The 17,814-nt window shown below is 52.4% G+C and overlaps 10 protein-coding genes and 1 non-coding gene across 11 annotated transcripts; 8 read left to right on the top strand and 3 right to left on the bottom strand.

Moving 5' to 3' along the window:
• Nucleotides 1–107: 107 nt before the first annotated feature.
• EDD37DRAFT_612077 (GTP-binding protein ypt5) lies at nt 108–920 on the bottom strand (the record flags this gene model as incomplete). Its single annotated transcript, XM_062815328.1, has 4 exons — nt 108–455; nt 507–725; nt 776–795; nt 848–920. 4 exons carry the CDS (start codon nt 918–920, stop codon nt 108–110), a joined length of 660 nt encoding a protein of 219 aa, XP_062667453.1.
• Nucleotides 921–1,141: 221 nt separating this feature from the next.
• Nucleotides 1,142–3,799, top strand: EDD37DRAFT_122921 (phosphatidylinositol-bisphosphatase). Its single transcript, XM_062809343.1, has one exon. It carries the CDS (start codon nt 1,319–1,321, stop codon nt 3,440–3,442), a length of 2,124 nt encoding a protein of 707 aa, XP_062667452.1. The 5' UTR covers nt 1,142–1,318; the 3' UTR covers nt 3,443–3,799.
• Nucleotides 3,800–4,392: 593 nt separating this feature from the next.
• EDD37DRAFT_652925 (potassium uptake protein) lies at nt 4,393–6,934 on the top strand (the record flags this gene model as incomplete). The annotated part of the gene is made up of 3 exons (XM_062818502.1): nt 4,393–4,596; nt 4,648–5,652; nt 5,726–6,934. 3 exons carry the CDS (start codon nt 4,393–4,395, stop codon nt 6,932–6,934), a joined length of 2,418 nt encoding a protein of 805 aa, XP_062667451.1.
• Nucleotides 6,935–7,136: 202 nt separating this feature from the next.
• EDD37DRAFT_688090 (uncharacterized protein) lies at nt 7,137–7,414 on the top strand. Its single transcript, XM_062819953.1, has one exon. It carries the CDS (start codon nt 7,190–7,192, stop codon nt 7,391–7,393), a length of 204 nt encoding a protein of 67 aa, XP_062667450.1. The 5' UTR covers nt 7,137–7,189; the 3' UTR covers nt 7,394–7,414.
• A 76-nt stretch (nt 7,415–7,490) lies between these two features.
• Nucleotides 7,491–9,181, top strand: EDD37DRAFT_612074 (fungal-specific transcription factor domain-containing protein; the record flags this gene model as incomplete). Its single annotated transcript, XM_062815327.1, has 2 exons — nt 7,491–8,102; nt 8,156–9,181. The coding sequence occupies 2 exons, from the start codon at nt 7,491–7,493 to the stop codon at nt 9,179–9,181; spliced, it is 1,638 nt and encodes a 545-aa protein (XP_062667449.1).
• A 579-nt stretch (nt 9,182–9,760) lies between these two features.
• EDD37DRAFT_122945 (major facilitator superfamily domain-containing protein) lies at nt 9,761–11,593 on the top strand. The gene is made up of 3 exons (XM_062809344.1): nt 9,761–9,805; nt 9,863–11,227; nt 11,282–11,593. Exons 2-3 carry the CDS (start codon nt 9,964–9,966, stop codon nt 11,407–11,409), a joined length of 1,392 nt encoding a protein of 463 aa, XP_062667448.1. The 5' UTR covers nt 9,761–9,805; nt 9,863–9,963; the 3' UTR covers nt 11,410–11,593.
• A 388-nt stretch (nt 11,594–11,981) lies between these two features.
• On the top strand, nt 11,982–13,638 carry EDD37DRAFT_123161 (uncharacterized protein). The gene is made up of 3 exons (XM_062809347.1): nt 11,982–12,237; nt 12,439–13,071; nt 13,180–13,638. Exons 1-3 carry the CDS (start codon nt 12,156–12,158, stop codon nt 13,362–13,364), a joined length of 900 nt encoding a protein of 299 aa, XP_062667447.1. The 5' UTR covers nt 11,982–12,155; the 3' UTR covers nt 13,365–13,638.
• Nucleotides 13,570–13,691, top strand: EDD37DRAFT_t21. The gene has a single exon. It is a non-coding gene; the product is annotated as a tRNA-Phe (tRNA).
• EDD37DRAFT_122948 (AhpD-like protein) lies at nt 13,639–14,812 on the bottom strand. Its single transcript, XM_062809345.1, has one exon. It carries the CDS (start codon nt 14,503–14,505, stop codon nt 13,912–13,914), a length of 594 nt encoding a protein of 197 aa, XP_062667446.1. The 5' UTR covers nt 14,506–14,812; the 3' UTR covers nt 13,639–13,911.
• Nucleotides 14,669–16,118, top strand: EDD37DRAFT_673206 (Alpha/Beta hydrolase protein; the record flags this gene model as incomplete). Its single annotated transcript, XM_062819474.1, has 5 exons — nt 14,669–15,379; nt 15,438–15,607; nt 15,663–15,775; nt 15,822–15,989; nt 16,054–16,118. Exons 1-5 carry the CDS (start codon nt 15,119–15,121, stop codon nt 16,116–16,118), a joined length of 777 nt encoding a protein of 258 aa, XP_062667445.1. The 5' UTR covers nt 14,669–15,118.
• Nucleotides 16,042–17,599, bottom strand: EDD37DRAFT_122951 (uncharacterized protein). The gene has a single exon (XM_062809346.1). It carries the CDS (start codon nt 17,430–17,432, stop codon nt 16,227–16,229), a length of 1,206 nt encoding a protein of 401 aa, XP_062667444.1. The 5' UTR covers nt 17,433–17,599; the 3' UTR covers nt 16,042–16,226.
• Between the last annotated feature and the right edge of the window lie 215 nt (nt 17,600–17,814).

The following is a 17,814-nucleotide window of genomic DNA, read 5'->3' as shown; positions in this document are numbered from 1 at the left end:
ATGGATCGCCAAAAACAAAATCTCAACCCATATCCAGCTTCCTTCCTGGCCACAGGCTCCGACCATACGCCTGCTAGCTCAAAACGAAAATCGACAAAGCGGAGTGATTAACACTGGCAACCACCAGCTCCTTGCGTTGTGGTTGATTCAGGTCGCAGGTCCACTCCTGGGCGGGGGTTCGATCTCAAGTTGCGGGGCCCGGCTTGATCAAGAGGAAGTTTTTTGGCAATGGCTGTGAAGAGTTCGTGTACGTTGGTCGCTGTCTTGGCCGATGTCTCGAAGAATAGCAGGCCGGCCTCTTTAGCATAGGCTTCCGCGTCGGCGGTCTGAATAGCACGCTTATCGGGATGTTCGTTGACCACATCGACTTTGTTGCCCGCTAGAGCAATGATGATGTTCTCGTTGGCTTGTCTCTGCAGCTCTTTTACCCACGACTTTGCTTTGTCCAGCGATGCCTAGAGACTGCGTCAGCAATGATTCCCGGCTATTGGTGGCCAAAGACGTACGGCCTGTGTGATATCGTAAACAACAACGGCGCAGTTTGCATTCCGGTAGTACATGGGCGCCAGTGATTTGTATCTTTCTTGACCCGCAGTATCCCAGATCTCAAACTTGACCGTCGTGTTCTCATCTAGGGAGATTGTTTGTGTCAAAAAGGCAGCGCCGATCGTGGATTCGCGGTAGTCATCAAATTGGTCTTTGACGAAACGAAGCACTAATGAGCTCTGGAGGAAGTCAGACAAGAGTGCGCTGTCGGACTCGATTGGAATAGTACCTTTCCCACTGCGGATTCACCTAGAAACGAGTCAGCCTCCTTATCAGCATCTCTATGCAGTCCTCAACATACCGAGAAGCACGAGCTTGAATTGGGCAAATCGGCCGCCTGCGCCAGGTCGACCAGCGGGAGCTCTTGCGGCCATATTGGGGTGGGCTCTATCGAAACACTTGTCGTTTCCGCGCTGAAAGGTATATGTGTCGGTGATGGGTGTAGAATGTGGCAAGTACGAGTAGTAGTAGTGTAGCGGGATTGAGGAATGTTTGATGGTGGAATGGTATGCCTGTAAAGTTGTTAGTTGGAGGCTGTTGGGGTGACGGCCCGCCAGCCAAGGATGACGACGCAGGGCAAATCAGGTCCAACCAAAGCAATAATGCGGCTGCGGCTGCATCTCATCTGTACTTGTTGTAGGTCTTGTCTGTCTGCGCAAGCCACCAGCGAATTCCACCGTCGCATTCTCACCCACAGCTACGATCCAAAATGATACTCTAGTGGTGAGACAACGTCTCTCACCAAAGCTCTCAAGCTCCCATAGCCACAGCAATGGCAAACCTTCTACCTTTCCGCGACATCAACGTCCACGCTTCGACAAGCCACTATGCCTTCACCTCACCCTCGACCCCCTCCGCGCCTACTCTCGTAGTGGAACGCCCGTCGGGAGATATCAGACTCAACGATGGAGCCCTTCTAGGTGCCAAACGTGTCTCAAGCATCGCGGGTATACTAGGAATCATCAAGCTCAAGCTGGACAAGTATGTTATTGTCATCACCAAAGCTCAGCCTATGGGCAGGATAAGAGGCCACATGGTGTACAAGGTCGTGGCTACAGAGTTCCTCCCTTTGCGAGAGCGAGCAGTCCACGATCCTGACGAGGACACATACCTTTCCTATGTCAAAAGCCTGATTGCGGCTGGGCCCATGTATTTCTCCTACTCCCACGATGTCACTTCCACCTTTCAACGCCAGTCACAGTCCGATCTCTCACAACCATTGTGGAAACGAGCTGATGACCGATTCTTCTGGAATCGCTTCATTCAGACCGATCTTATCGACTTCAGGACGGGAGGTGGATCTGCAGGCGGACTGAGGGGTCAGCAGCAGCCAGGAGCTGATCCATTCATCTTACCTGTCATGTTTGGTATGTTGGAGATCAAACCAGCCACTATCAAATCGACCAGCTTCACATTTGCTCTGATCACGCGGAGATCCAGATTCCGTGGTGGTACCAGGTACTTTTCTCGGGGTATCGACGAACAAGGTCATGTCTCCAACTTCAACGAGACGGAGCAGATCGTCATCTTGAATGATGTCTCCGGCCAGCCGACGGGATATGCTGGCAGCCAGGGCGTGCAGAAGACTGGGCCACAGTCGGCCGAGACTCAAATCCTAGCGTACGTCCAGACCCGTGGAAGTGTGCCCGTGTACTGGGCCGAAATCAACGACCTACACTATACGCCCAAACTCCAGATTCGTGGCATCGAGTCAGCTGTAGATGCCGCACGCAAGCATTTTGACGAACAGATCAGAATCTATGGCGAAAACTACCTGGTGAATCTAGTCAATACGCGAGGAAGAGAAGAACGTGTGAAGAAGGCCTATGAACAAGTGATTCGAATTCTCGTCAAGTCTCCAGAAGAGTCAGTCAAAGGCGGGCGGGAGACTGATGAGAGGTTCCACGAAATTCGCCCAGATGAGCCAAGCCAGAATATGGACCGATTGCATTATGTGTATTTCGACTTCCACAATGAAACCAAGGGGTTAAAGTGGCACCGTGCCGAACTTCTGCTGGACGAGCTGATGGATGGACTGAGGAAGGGTCAATACTTCCGCGGCGTGGAACTGCCCGGCAATCCGTCGGGTGCCCTTGAGATCCGATCATTGCAGACCGCGGTCGTACGCACCAATTGTATGGACTGTCTCGACCGGACCAACGTCGTGCAAAGCATGCTGGGCAGATGGGCCTTGACCCAGCAACTCCAAGATCTTGGTATCTTGCAACAGGGAGAGAAGGCTAGCGACGATGCTGCACTTGAATTGCTGTTCCGCAATGTGTGGGCGGACAATGCGAACGTCGTGTCCAAGTCGTACTCTGGAACAGGCGCATTGAAAACCGACTTTACACGCACCGGTAAACGGACAAGGGCCGGCATGGCGCAAGACTTCAACAATTCAGCCACTCGATATATACGCAACAATTTCTTGGACGGACCTCGACAGGACGGTTTCGATCTCTTCCTCGGCACGTATCTTCCGTCTACTTACGGTGTCGGGTCGTCCACGACGTTCAAAGACCCGAGGCCGCTCATCCTACAAGCCATTCCCTACATCTTGGCGGCTTCGGTATTCATCATTTTGACGGCCCTTCTTACTCGTCGTCCTCCTGAGGCTGCGGTGTGGCCACTGCGACTTTTCATCGTACTTTGTATGGTGGTTGCCGGGTGGTCTCTTCAGTTCATTTATTCGCATGGTCCGATCTACGTCAACTGGCCCAAGCTGAATACACCTCCATCGGCCACGGAAGCGTTTCATGATACTTTAGCGAGGGCTCAGAAGGACAAGATCATTGGACATCTGATTGCAGCGACTGGTGGAAGGGACCGAAGATCTCGCAATATGAGTTTGGCCAACATGGGCTACATGGAAGAAGGGAAGAAGAGAACAGAATAGAGTATTGTTGGGATGCCGATCGTGACGAACAATGCAATGTATGTAGCATGGCTAGATTAGACCAGCGAATTGAGCAACAATGATTTCGGTCAAAGTTCCCTCCACCGACCAAGCTCGTAGCCACATGTTGCAGTCCATCTCCAATCCCAAATATCTCACACATCCACGAGCTACGGCAGTGATATAAGATACCTAAGTTAGGTACTCAGATCAGGTCTGGGGGTTGAGTGGGATACTAACTTAAGGTCAACCCAACCTGCCTCATCCAGAAATATGACAGACAGCCCGGCAAGACGGAACCGCTAGATTTCCTCCAACAACAACCACCTCCCTTCTCTGACTGCTACTCGTTCTCAGAGCACAATTCTCGCTCTGATTGTCAATTGCATGAGGCATTTATCTTATATCCCACGACCCACCATGCTGCAACCTTCAGCCATCCTCATCAGTGTATCAAGCTGAATCCCGTTGTTGGCTTCAATCGGCACCACTGGTTGACACCCCACGCTCGCTACACCCACTTCAAAGGTACGTGGATTGTGGCACCCGTGTGCACGATTTGCCCTGAAAGATCTCAACTGCTCTCATCTGTCGCCCATGTACTTACGCCCTTACATTACTTGCTTCCCTGACCAGGCTCTTTCATCCGTATCTGTGGATCGACTGGAGTGGGTTCCCTGCGCCGTTCTGGTGTGGTGGACGGGACGAGCATGGCAGTGCTGCTAGACTCTTCAAGTACCTCTTTGTGCTCCCGCACGTGCATTCCTTCACGGTTCCTGGTGTGTATTTGAACCTCTGCGTTCCTGTCCGTACTTGCTTCTCTATTCCCATTTTCGCTACTCGTATTTGTCCTCCTCTACGGTGCTTTCTCTTCCTTCTTTTCGGGGCCGATCACTGCGAGCTCCGCAGCCACAGTCTCGACATCTCCTGCTTGAGGTGCTTACCTGCCTATGGCTCGACCACAAAACAATGTCGACGATGCCATCCATCCTGTGCAGTCTCGTGGCGGAGGTGGAGGGGTCTATACATTGAGGAGCAGGGAAGCCACCGGTGTTGGAAGCCTTCCAGCCAAAAACCGTGGCTTGCGCCCGGAACTTGATGACATCGACGCCGAGGCCAACGAGGCCGACGAGCGAGACATCAAAACAAAGCAGGTATGTGATCTTGACCGAAGATTTGAACAGTATAGTGCTGATGCACGCAAGGGCTTCTCCGGCTGGAAGTTGACTTGGCTTGCCTACCAATCCGTAGGAGTCATTTATGGCGACATCGGCACCAGTCCTCTATACGTGTATTCATCCACTTTCACAGCTGATCCTAGCGACGCTGACCTGCTTGGCGCTTTGTCGCTGATCATTTGGTCTCTCACCATCATGGTTAGCGTCAAATACTGTCTCATTGTCCTGCGGGCGGACGACGAAGGCGAGGGAGGTACATTCGCTCTCTTCTCCCTTCTGTCCCGATACGCCAATATTGTTCGCCGCGATCAACGCGAGGAACAAATGGTCAGAATGAAACGTCACGTCACCTCAGAACTGGGAAAGCCGGCCCGCACGGCACGAGATTTCATGGAGAGATCCCGTGCAATACAATGGTTCCTGAAGGTCGTCGGTATCCTAGGTGTTGCCCTCGTCATGAGTGACGGCGTGCTCACACCGGCTCAGTCAGTCCTAGGTGCAATTCAGGGCATCGAAGTGGTGTCACCTGGAATCAGCAGTGCCACCATCATCGGCTCTTCCTGCGCAATTTTGGTCGCGCTGTTCTTGGTTCAGCCGTTTGGCATCACCAAATTGGCGAGCACCTTCGCTCCTATCGTCATTATCTGGTTACTGTTCAATGCGGTCTTCGGTATCTACAACCTTGCTCGCCACGATGCGTCCGTCCTGAAGGCTTTCTCTCCTTACTTTGCGGGAGCCTACCTTGTGCGAAACAAGCAAGAAGGTTGGAAGAGCCTCGGGGGAATTCTACTTGCGTTCACTGGCTGCGAAGCACTCTTCGCCGACCTCGGAGCCTTTACTCAACGTGCTGTCCAGCTTTCATGGCTGGTCTTTGCCTTTCCTTGCCTTTTGCTTGGCTACATTGGACAAGCTGCCTATATTTCCGATGACCGCAGTGCCTGGACCAATCCGTTCTACAATACGGTTCCTCCAGGGTGCTTTTGGCCATCACTCATCATTGCCATCCTGGCGGCTATCGTTGCGAGTCAAGCTGTAAGTCTTCCTTTGCCGGAGCGTGTGCCGTTAGAGCACAAGTCTCTCGATACAATACCCTGACCATCTGCAGATGATCACGGCATGCTTCCAGCTCCTCACACAAATACAAAAACTATCATACTTCCCACAGATCAAGATTGTGCACACATCGAAGACCTTCCACGGCCAGGTCTATATTCCTTTCGCAAATTGGCTACTTATGATTGGCACTGTCATTGTCACTGGCGTCTACACGAATACTACAAACCTTGGCCATGCGTATGGTGTCTGTGTGATCCTTGTAACATTCATCACGACGAATATGGTGGCCGTGGTGGCCCTGATCGTTTGGCGCGTCCCAGCGATTATCGTGGGGATTGTGTGGCTGATCTTTGCTCTCTGGGACGGTATGTTCCTGTCTGCTGCGTTGACCAAAGTACCTCAGGGCGCCTGGTTCACTCTGGCCCTCGCTATGGTCCTGGCCTGCATTTTCGTCTTGTGGAGATTTGGCAAAGAACAACAGTGGCACTCCGAGGCCTCGGACCGCTTCCCTCCCTCGCACATGCTCCGTACTATTGAAAGTACGAGCGATTTCAGCCGGAAGCTCAAACTCACGCCAGCGTTTGGCGGGCAGGAGATCACCCACATCAATGGCTTTGGGATCTTCTTCGACAAGGCTGGCGCTCCCTCCACGACGCCCACGGTCTTTACGCACTTCCTTCAACGATTCCACGCAGCTCCTGATGTCATTGTCTTTTTCCACCTCAGACCGCTGCATGTACCCACCGTTCCACCCGAAGAACGATACAAGGTGACATGGTGCTACATCGGGAATGAAGGGGACAGCAAACGCCCTATGCCCAATTGCTTCCGTATCATCATCCGTCATGGGTACAATGATGAAATCATCACACAGAACTTGGGCCTCCTTCTCTACGAACAGATTCGAGACTTTGTCATTCGGGACGGCGTGCACGATCAGCCCTTCCATGGCAGCGGTCCAGTCGACCCTGCGAAGAAGGAAACTGTCTTCGGGGAAAGAGTCGTGAAGTCACCGAGGCCTTCGTCCCAGCATTCAGAAATCGCAGAGCGGTTGGCCGAGTTGCAGCTCGCCTATGACAGTCAGGTCGTCTATGTGGTCGGGAAGGAGCAATTGCGCGTCAGGCCTGGAACCAATATTGTCAGAAGAGCTCTGCTGGAAATGTTCTTGTGGATCAGGGAGAACACGAGGTCCAAGGTGCAAGCATTAAACGTGTCGGTGGACAAACTTGTAGAGGTGGGATTCGTGAAAGAAGTGTGAATGGCCTAGTATACTGTCCGACCAAGCTAGAGGGAGTTCTTCGGACCTCTATCTTGACGTGAATGGGTTCGTGGTTCAGCCTTGTTAGCCATCAAGTGATATACGGGGAAGCACAATTGAGCTTAGAGATAGTACTGTGGATCACTTATACTCGGCCTCGATACATCTCCATCTCTTCGTCTCTCCATCATCCATTCCCCATGGTTACCATTTGTGGCAGGCAATCTACACATGCAATGCTGCTCTTGATTGCTGATGATGTCGTCGGTACGGCAAACCCTGCCTGTAAAGGCTAACAAGCCAGGACAGGCATGCGCACATTGCCATGCTCGTAAAATCAAATGCCACATCACGCCCTTTACAGGTGAACCACTCGGGCCTTGTCCCAACTGTCAGAAGCTGGGTATTGAATGCAGGTCTGTTGTTATGTCCCTATTCTTGAACCACTCGCTGACTTAGCAGACCTCATATACGCAAGCGAAAGAGGGACAACGATGTTCCGCAGCAACTCCCTTCCCCCACCGCCCATGGACGCCTAGATGACAACAGTCTCAACATGGCAACCTCTGCAAGTCCTCTCGAGTCTAGCTACCTGGGTCGGTCCGACTATCTTGACGCTCATGTGCCTATCGATGAGGCCCATGCCTCACAATATCAAAAGTCTCCAGACCCACGTACGACTTCTGCGAACCCCGAAACCACGCTTCAAATTCTCGACACTGAATCACTCGTCCCCCGGTCTATGCGTCAAAGCTTGCTCTCCAGCTTCCTGAAGAGATGCTGGCCATGGATGCCGTTGCTCTCACCAGACGCGATTCGCGCGATGTTCGAGTCAAATGCACAGCCCAACTTCTTGATGCTGTCAATTTTGGCCGCTGGGAGCAAGGTTTCCCAAGCTCCGCGCGCCGCAGAGCTCGGCGCTCTCTGCTATCAGCGTGCCAAGTCAGTCTTCTACTCGGGCGTCGAGAATAACACTGTGCATGTCATTGTTGGCACAGTGTTTCTACAGTGGTGGAATCAAACAGGTCCAGAACATATTTCGGTCGACAATAGCAGCTTCTGGCTTCGAATGGGGGTGGCCTTGGCCCACCAGATCGGCCTTCACAGGCAGCCAGACTTCCGCCATCCTCAGTATCAGTTGCGGAGGAAATTGTGGTGGGCACTCGTGGTAGGTCTACATCAATCGCCTCGATATCACGATAATCTCTAACATCGGGCTAGTCTAGAGACAACCAGATTGCCACCAGTCACGGTCGTCCGCGAGCTATCAACCTGCAAGACTCCAGTGTGAGACCGCTGGACAAACGTGACTTCAACTCCTTCGATGAAGACGCTCTCTTGTTTGTCAACTTCGTCCAAATCACCCAAATACTGGGAGACCTGACGCAACATTGCTTGCGAGGCGACCTCACACAACAAAGGCGGATAGAAACGGAGAAGACGCTTTTGTCATGGCTACACAGTCTACCGAAAGTCTTCCACCTTTGCCACCGTGAGACGCACGCTCTGAACCCGTATACCGTGCGGAGTCGACAACTGCATGTTCCTTACTTTGTAATCCTTATTATCCTCTTTCGACAAGGTGCGCCAGACCGCTGTCCATCCGCCATCTCAGTACTCGCGGCCAGTTTCATATCTGGTATCTTTGAAGAGTACCTGGATTGGGGAGACATTGCATTTGTGTCACCGCCCTCCATCTTTTATTTGCTTGTGGCCTCACTGCTTCAAGTGTCGTCTCACCGATTCGCACCTCTGTCATTTGCGGCGGAGAAGGAAACCAGAATTACAGATCAAGCTATTGAGCACCTGAAGAAGCGGTTTCACACGGCTTTTGGCGCTGAGCGCGTCATCCAGTCGACCCGACGATTGGCAAATCCCGAGACGGTATCCAACCAAGCTATCCAACTCCGCGTCGAAGCTGGTCAGGAAGACTTTTTCTCGGTGTTTGGGCCCGATCTGTGCTCTCACTGGAATGTCGTATTGAATCCTACGCCACTTACACGAAGCGCCGATTCACCAGCGGTGAGCATGCCTCCGGTGTCTTCGACGCACGCCGACATCAGGAGCCAAAACAATCTGCTCGGCGCGGACGCCACGTGGGGCAATACTTTTCAGGATCCTCAGCTGCCGATGCAAGATTTTTCGTACCTACCCGATCAAACAGATTGGACATTGCATGTACCTTACGCCAGTTCTAGTCAACTGGACCAATCAAGTCAATGGTGGTGGACGGATCTTGTGCCATGAAAGAGGAGGTCAACGCTCTTCAACTTTCGAGCTAGCAGGTCCACAGCAATGGCCAAGGTCTGAGCAAGCCGGCAGGCAATTTGCAATGACAGACAGAGCAATGCACACTGAGAACCTGTGCCGATGGGCGAAACATGGAGTGGAGAAATCGCCGCTCAAGGCGAGTCGAGCTTCGGCCAGTGCGCAGATATCCGTGTTTCGAGCGGCGATATGTGGATCTCTCGGCGATTCGAACTCGGCCTGCCTCGTGCGCCCAGAGTAGACGACTTGGCGCGTTATGAGAACGACATTTTGCTTTCCCCAGATTAGCGGTTCCATACGGGGCAGGCATAAAGTCCAGGTTCTCCCCGTGGAGGAGCCATTCTTCTCTTTGAACTGTCTCGCTAAGGTCCAACCTCAGACCGGTTCTTTGCGACCCTGTTCACTCCCTTGACTAGACTTGGCCTTGAAAATTCTAGACCGTGTCTTTCTGGTCGCGTCAATCTGACCATGGCCGAGCCAAAAGTTGAGCAACGTCACGTCGAAGCCAGGACGATGAACAGACAGAGCGACGTGAACAGCGATGTCGACATTCAGGCTGTCCGAAAGCAGAGCATCGGGCCCGGACTCGACCCTATCGACGAGGTGAGCGAACCCAATGCTCTTATCCATATTGATCACCCGACTGACTAATGTTTGCAGACCGCCGCGGTCGGCTACAAGGAGTATCGTGAAGCTCTTGACGTCGAGGTCTCACAACGAGATGTACGTATTATCTCGCCCCATCGACGCCATTCGTGCTCATGTCAATCCAGGATCGTCGCATTCGGTGGAAAATTGACCTCATTATCCTACCCATCTTCCTGATCACTCAAATGCTGCAATTCATGGACAAAACTGCGCTCAACTACGCCAACCTCTTTGGGTACCAAAAGGCGCTTGGCCTCAAAGGTCTTGACTTCAATTACTTGTCAGGAATGGTCTATGCTGGCTATTTCTTTGGTCAATACCCCTGCGGTTGGCTGATCGGTCGCTACCCTGCACAGCGTGTGCTGGCCATCTCCTGCTTCATATGGGGTGTGCTGGTCATTCTCCTCACGCAATGCCGCAGCTTCAGCTCTGCGTTGGCCGTCCGATTCATCATGGGCATCTTCGAAGCAGCAGTCACTCCTGGATTGACTTTGATGACTGGTTTCTGGTACAAGCGACGAGAGATCCCCCTTCGACAGTGTATCTGGTACAGTGCACTCGGATTTGGAGGCATTGCTGGCTCGTACATTTCTTTCGGCGTGTCCAAGCTCCCTACGACCTTCACTCCGGAGCGATGGGAATTGATTTTCTACATTCTCGGAGGCGCGACCTGTGTCTGGTCTTTTGTCATATTCTTCATCCTTGCCGACACTCCTAACAATGCTCGCTGGCTCAATGAGCATGATCGCATCATCGCTGTCAAGCGAGTCTCCGCCAATCAAGTCGGTATCAAGAACAAGACCTTCAACAAGAAACAAGCGTTGCTTGCCTTCTATGACCCAAAGGCCATACTCATATTCATCTCGGTCTTTGCTGCAGCCATTCCTAATGGCGTGGTGAACTCCTTCTCGACCATTATCATCAAGGACCTTGGCTTTTCGACTACAAAGACTACCGAATTGAAGTCGGTTGGAGATGCTGTGCAGGTTGTGGCACTGTTCATTGGTGGTGCCATCACACTGAAGGTGCCCAACTCACGACTCTTGACTGCCACCGTTGCCAATGTCTTATGCACGCTTGCCGCAGGACTGATGGCTTTCCTTCCACGCCACCTCACTTGGGGTCGACTGGTTTGTTTCTGGCTCGTCAACTCACAGTCCGTTGGCTTCACCATCTCCCTCGTTACCGTCAACAGCAACATGGCCGGGTACACTCATCGAAGTATGGCCAGTGCTTTGGTCTTCACGGCTTATTGCTGGGGTAATTTCGCTGGACCTTTCGTGGTGAAGCCAAGCCAAGCGCCAAACTATATCGGTGCCACTATCGGTTTACTGGTCGGCTACGCCATCAAGACTGTGTGTCATTTGGCATTACTTGGTAAGTCATTGCTCGCTGCCGAATTAGTGTCATTGACTAAACATGTGTCTGTAGCCTACATGTACTACAGCAACAAGCGGCGCGACAAGCTGTATGGCATCGCGGATAACGCAGCTAGTAACGAGGCAGGTATGCAGGACAAGACTGAGTATGAGAACAAGGATTTTAGATACGTCTTGTAGGCACCGAGGTGCCCATCGCACCGTGGCCCAAGGGTCGTCGAGTCATGTCAACCACTCTCGCGACAAACAAAATGCTCATATACAATGAGAATATATACTATATGAATCTTGAGCTCCAAAACAAGTTGAACACCTTGCACAATAACTCATGCAAGTATCACGCGGTACTGTTCAAAGCGAGGAGCGAAATTCTACAGCAGGCCGGGCAACACTGGAGACCGTGGTCGATGAATGGCATTATGGGTCATAGTCGACCTGCCATCAGGACCCTCTCTTACCTTCCTGGTCTCGACAGCAGGTCATTTTGGCAATCTATTGTAGCCAAGTCAAGCAGTCCAGAACTTCTTTCGGGAACATCGACCATGTGATGCTTCTCTCCACTACTGCCACGAAACTAGTAGTTGGACTACTAGGTAGTGCAACGCGGCGCGGCGATATTTACACTTTTCGCCCTCTTGATGTCTCCAAAATCGCCGTCGACCGGGAATATGGGGACAGGGGTCTTTCAGCCTCATTACTGGAGTGCAACCGCGGCAAGACGAGCGGGGATCGTGCATAATAGCAACAACAGAAGACCCTTTCACCTGAATGTGTTGGAACAGCCAAGTTTAGATCAAAAGTCCAGTCAACAGTGTCGAGCGAATATCAAGGTCAACTATTCCAAGGTCCATCGTCCCAGACATTTTATAAACCATTGACCGTCAACGCACTTGGCATTTCCAACACGCTACTACTCACAAACAACTATGGGCTCAATATCACCACCTCGAGCATTCAACTTTGACGGCGAAGTCGCCATCGTCACTGGCGCCGGATCGCGTCTTCCTGGTTAGTCATCTTCGTCCCCCTTTCCCAGTACCCAAGAGCGAGTCCGTTGCAGAGCATGAACACCTATCATTCCCGTTGTTCCTTCTACTGTACTGCTATCATGTCTCCCTCAAAACACCATCACTGTCCTGCCATTAAGCCTCTCCTGTCACACTCCCCACCACCACCTGCCGTCAAACATCTCACCAGGTTAATCTACAGGAGAAATCGGCAATGGTCGCGCCACAGCCATCTTGCTCGCCAGGCAAGGCGCCAAAGTCGCCCTCCTGGATCTCAACACCGAATGGGCCCAAGAGACCAAACAGATGATCGACTCCGAAGGAGGGGTAAGCGAAGTCATCCAAGTCGACGTCACGAACGAAGACAGCGTAAAAGCCGCCGTCGCCAAAGCCATCGAGATTTTCGGAGCGGTGCACATCCTCGTCAACATCGTCGGCGTGGGCGGTGCTATGGGCGACGCCACGGCTTTAGATCTTACAGCCTGGGACCGCGACATGCGCATCAACGTCACGAGTATGGTCCTCATGGCGCGACACGTCATTCCTGAGATGCGCAAGAACGGCCGCGGCGCGATCGTCAATATGTCCAGTGTGAGTGGTTTACTTGGCGGAAATCCGAGTCTGTTGTATCCTACGACGAAGGGGGCGATCATCCAGATGACCAGGGCGATGGCGGCGCAGCATGGCCCCGAGAATATCAGGGTGAATTGCGTTTGTCCCGGCATGGTGTTCACACCGATGGTCAGGGGGCGCGGTATGACGGAGGAGATGAGGGAGGCGAGGGTGAAGCAGAACCTGTTGAAACAGGAGGGCACAGGTTGGGATGTTGGATATGGTGAGTCAAGCGTTCTGTTAAATTCCTCTCCCCTTTGCGAACCGTGTTCGTTGGGCCCTGGATGCTGGGTGCCGCATAGTGAGTGCTGGTGCTAACAACTCCTTTCAGCGATCTTGTTCCTGTGCAGTAAAGAGGCGAGATGGATCACGGGACTTATCATGCCGGTCGACGCGGGTACTACGGCGGGGAAAGCAGATAGACCGTCGCTCAAGGCGGATTCGTTGGCTGAGCAGATGACTGGGATACCGAATAAAGCTGATGGGGAAACGAATGGGAATGGGCACAAGATATAGGGAGAGTCAGGAAAGGGGTAGAAATGAGATCTGCATCACCACCAACTAATACTGAAAGGGCACGTGTACGCGACACATCGACGATATGAACTGCCTGTCCTCGTTCGTATTTGTCCAATATGCTGGCTGGCTGGCATGAAACTGAGCAGATCGGGTATATATATCGGTCGCGTTCAAATTCACCCAAGAATCAACAATCAGGATTGGATTGTTAGCTCAAGGGTTAGAGCGACCAGGGGAAATGGCAACAAAGTCATACCAGGCCGAGAGGCATGTAGGACAGGAGCCCTAGCCTGCGGGTCGTAGGTTCGAGTCCTACACAGTCCATCACATTTCTTTTTTTTTTGGTTCGTCTTGCTCTTCACAACTCTGTGGTCCTTCACCGCTGTATAACCTTCAAGCTCTCCGCCTAGCAAGATGGATACCGACATTGCCTCGAGAGTTTCTTGGCTACCCGGAAACCGAAGCAGCCTGGACAGTACAACAGCGGCCAGCCTCAGCCAGCCGGGCCTCCACAGAGAGAACACCATACCTGGTCCTGTGCAGGTCACAACGTGTGAGGCTTTGGCCCATTTCTCTCGCCCACATTCAAAGCCACAAGGAACCTGCTGACACAATTGTACGCAGCGACAGTGCCCGTAATCTCGACAACCTCCTGGTCGTTGAACAATTTGTTCAACCTGCCAAACAATTCATCCGACACCTTGACGTCGGAAGTCATGGCATCTGCGTAGTGCGCCACGACGAGTTGCTTCTCTGTCAGACCGTCCGCGTCACTTGTCTGTACAGCAGGAAACGGTGGAGGCAAGTCATCTCTAGCCAAAATGTCCATGCCCTCGTCACTCACGCCACCGGCTTTAGCCAGTGGAGCGTGATGGTGCCATTCGTACCACGCGCCGTTTCGGATGGCGACGCGACAGATTGCGATTTCGCGGATGTCGTCTGGCAGTGTCAACTTGGTGCGAACGGCGCCGATGAAGCTGTTCCAGCCGTCTGCGAAGGCCGGGGAGTGCAAGAGTGTCAGGTCGAGAGGTTGGAGGGGTCGTGGATGTCGTCTCTGACGGACTCTATCGACGACGGCGGCGGCATCGGTGTTGGAGAATTTGTTGGGGTCCGCCGGGTCGACATATGGTAGACGCATGTTGACACTGTGGGATGAATGCTATGGCATCAAGGCGAATGCCGTAGATGAGGTTGGATATTTGTGCTGTTCAAACCACTGGCACGGTGTGATTTGGTAACTGTCCAGGTCCCGATCCACGAAGCCACGCTAGCAGGTTCACTCAGTGCTAACCATATTCTAGCCTCGATCAACCATACCGTTAATGGGTGACAGGCTGGCTCATGTGACATGCAAGTGTACTGACCCCAAAAGCTGCATCGTGCGGCGTCCAGAGCGGTCCGCGGCGTGATATCAATTATCGCCGCGTGGTGAACAGAAAACGCCGCCGCGGACCAAACCTTGAATGGCACGGGCGTTCATCGTGCATTATGGTCACCGCATCCGCTCCGCAATGCCCAGACGATCCAGGATCATAGTGCTTGTAGCCGAGGCCGCACCCCCGCTTTTGGAATCGAAAGGCTTGTTGCTCCAAGATCTCGAGACGCTTGCCTTTGACGTGATGCGAGGGGTTCAACGCAAGATCTGACGACCAAGTCTGGACAACTGGAAGGACGTTAACAATTCCTTCGTTCAAGGTTTCCGTTTCGTGCGCCGCGCCGACCAGATCGATCCCGCTGCGAAAGGCAGCATCATGGCCGACAGTGAAGGCTACATCGCGAAGCCCTCTGCCGATTGCTGCTTGAAGGGTTCCATCCACCAAGGCGAACCGAGAGGGCGTTTCGAGACTGTCCACGGTGTCGAGACATACATTTCGAGTCCTCAGGGCAAGAACAACGGCAACATCCTTCTCTACTTCCCAGACGTATGGGGTTTCTTCCCGAATGGCTTCCTCATCATGGACGGATTCGCCGATGCAGGTTATCTAGTCTTAGGGCTGGACTATTTTCGAGGCGTGAGTCTTCTCAGGATCACGATGATCCAGATCAGTGCTGAAAGGACTGTCAATGCAGGACCCGGTCTGGAAACACCGCAAGAATCGTAACGATCGATCAGAATCAGATTTCGACTACGAAGCCTGGAAGAAGAAGCATATTGCATTCGCCGACGAAACCGTGCCAGGCTGGGTCGAGGCCGTCAAGTCTCAATTTGGCAAGCCTCAGACAAAGTATGCTTGCGTTGGGTGAGTCTCATAGGACCCCCTTTACAGTCCGCGTGTTTCTGACGCCATGTACAAGGTACTGCTTTGGAGCACCGTATGTCTGCAACGAGCTGGCCGGCGAAACGTGTGCAGCAGGCGCATTTGCGCATCCAGCATTTCTGAAAGATCATCATTTCCGTCAGCTGAAAAGTAAGACCCTCGTCGTCTCATCGTCTCTTCTGACCTGTGCCCATAGAGCCGCTGTTTCTGTCCTGCTCGGAAGTTGACCATACATTCGGAGAGGAAGCTCGAAGAGAAGCCCTTACCATCTTACAAGAAGACAAGAAGACGTACAACTTTCAACTCTTTTCCGGTGTCGAACACGGTTTCGCCTTGCGTGGGAACATGGACAATCCTTATGAGCGTACGTTTCCTGATGTGCCAGTCCAATCTAGTAAGAAGATCGCATATGACTGACCAAATTCCAGGCTATGTCAAAGAAGAAAGCCTGCGGAGCATTTCTCAGTGGTTTGACTTTTGGCTGTCGCAGTAGCAAAAAGTTGTTCGCAGTCCATCACACACCAGTACCAAATTGTGCCATAGATTATCGCGAATGGACTTTGTAAGACAAGACCGCTTCTATTGCCAGGCGCGCGCCATGCTACAAGTCAGGAGGGAGCAGTAAAAGGTTCTGGGCGTCAGCCATGATGATCTCGGCTTCTTGCACCTGTTGTGCGATGAACCTTAGGCCTTCCTCCAGTCGGGCACAGCTAACGTGCTGCAAAGCGAGATTGACTTGATCCAGTTTCGTTTGTATAGCACTGAGATCGCCCTTCACTTGTTCTTGACCGATTTGTTCTCTAGCAGTATCCCGACTGGTGAATTTGTAGGTTTTGCTGCTGGGGCCTTGTGCCACGACGCGCTCGAGCGGCAGTGTGTCGCAGGAAAAGTCGTCGTCGTCGCCAACGGAGTCTCGCGTGGAACGTTTGGTGGTGTTATTACTTCTGTCAGGATTGTTTTCCGGGGTTTCGACTGGAGGCAGAGTATTTGTGGTACTGTCTGAGGCTGTAGTGGTGGGTGCGAAGACCGTGGTAATGGTTGAGACTATGGTAACGGGTGTGTTCGTGATAACAGGTGCAACCGTGGTGATGGGTGAGACTGTGGTAAGAGTCGATTCTGTGGTCATGTTTACGACCGTGATAACAGGTGTAAGGGTGGTGATGGGCGTGACTGTGGTAAATGGTGTGACTGTGACGACGGGTGACACAGTGATTATGGGTGAGACAGTGGTAATCGTTGCGACTAGAGTAATTGGTGAGAACGTGGTAATATTAGAAGCCGCGGTACTAGTAGATGGCGTGGTGATGTCTGAGGCTGTAGTACTAGTAGATGCCGTGGTACTGTCTGAGGCTGTACTACTAGTAGATGGCGTGGTACTGTCTGAAGCCGTAGTACTAGCAGATGGCGTGGTGATGTCTGAGGCTGTAGTACTAGTCGACGGCGCGGTGTTGGCGGTAGTCGTGGTGCCATTTCCCTCGGGTGGTATGCCGGGCTCAGTGGTCGACGGCTTCTTATCATGGGTAAAGGGGTTGTTAAGAGGTTTCTTCGGCATAGGCTTGGACACAGCAACGCTGGCCAGGAGTGCCAGAGAAACGAAGATGGAAATCCGCATCTTGAACGAAATGGACTCTGTTGCGCTGAGAGTGGCCGGCGCGTCGTATGCAACCTGGCGAAGAGACTGAAAGGTGAGCTTGTGTTTGCTTGCTATCCTGAGGTGACAAGTGAGAATTTGAGTAGGATTCAAATTTTGGTCACATGAGGAAAAAAACGCTGAGTTATATATTCTCGGCTGTGACCATGTTCTCATCAATTAGGCGGATCGTGTGAACCGCTAAGGGTAAACTTCGAAGGTTATGCCTCATTTTTGGATCGTACCAATTTTTGAACATTGGACCAGCGCAGCCTAGCTGAGGTCAACGAATAGCAACGTGCAACCACTGCATAGCTTTTCATAATTTGGAGGAGCCTGTCAACCTCAAATGCTGAAGGGGCAATTTCGAGTCGGATGTGCCAGCTTTTACGTCCTTACGACGGCAAGGTAACTTTGAGTGATCCAGTGGTGATTCTTGCCTCTCGTAGCCTGGACTCGGCCCTGGAGAGTACTCCTGCTTTGCTGTACGGAGTCATTCGTTGCCTCGTCGATGCTTCTCGCATGTGATGCACGTTCAAAGGCCTCCGATCATGTTCTT

This window comes from Exophiala viscosa (assembly GCF_022695815.1).
Source record: "Exophiala viscosa unplaced genomic scaffold EDD37scaffold_10, whole genome shotgun sequence".
NCBI lineage: Eukaryota > Fungi > Ascomycota > Eurotiomycetes > Chaetothyriales > Herpotrichiellaceae > Exophiala > Exophiala viscosa.
Note: the sequence above shows the minus strand (reverse complement) of the source record. Positions and strands in the feature narration are given on the sequence as shown.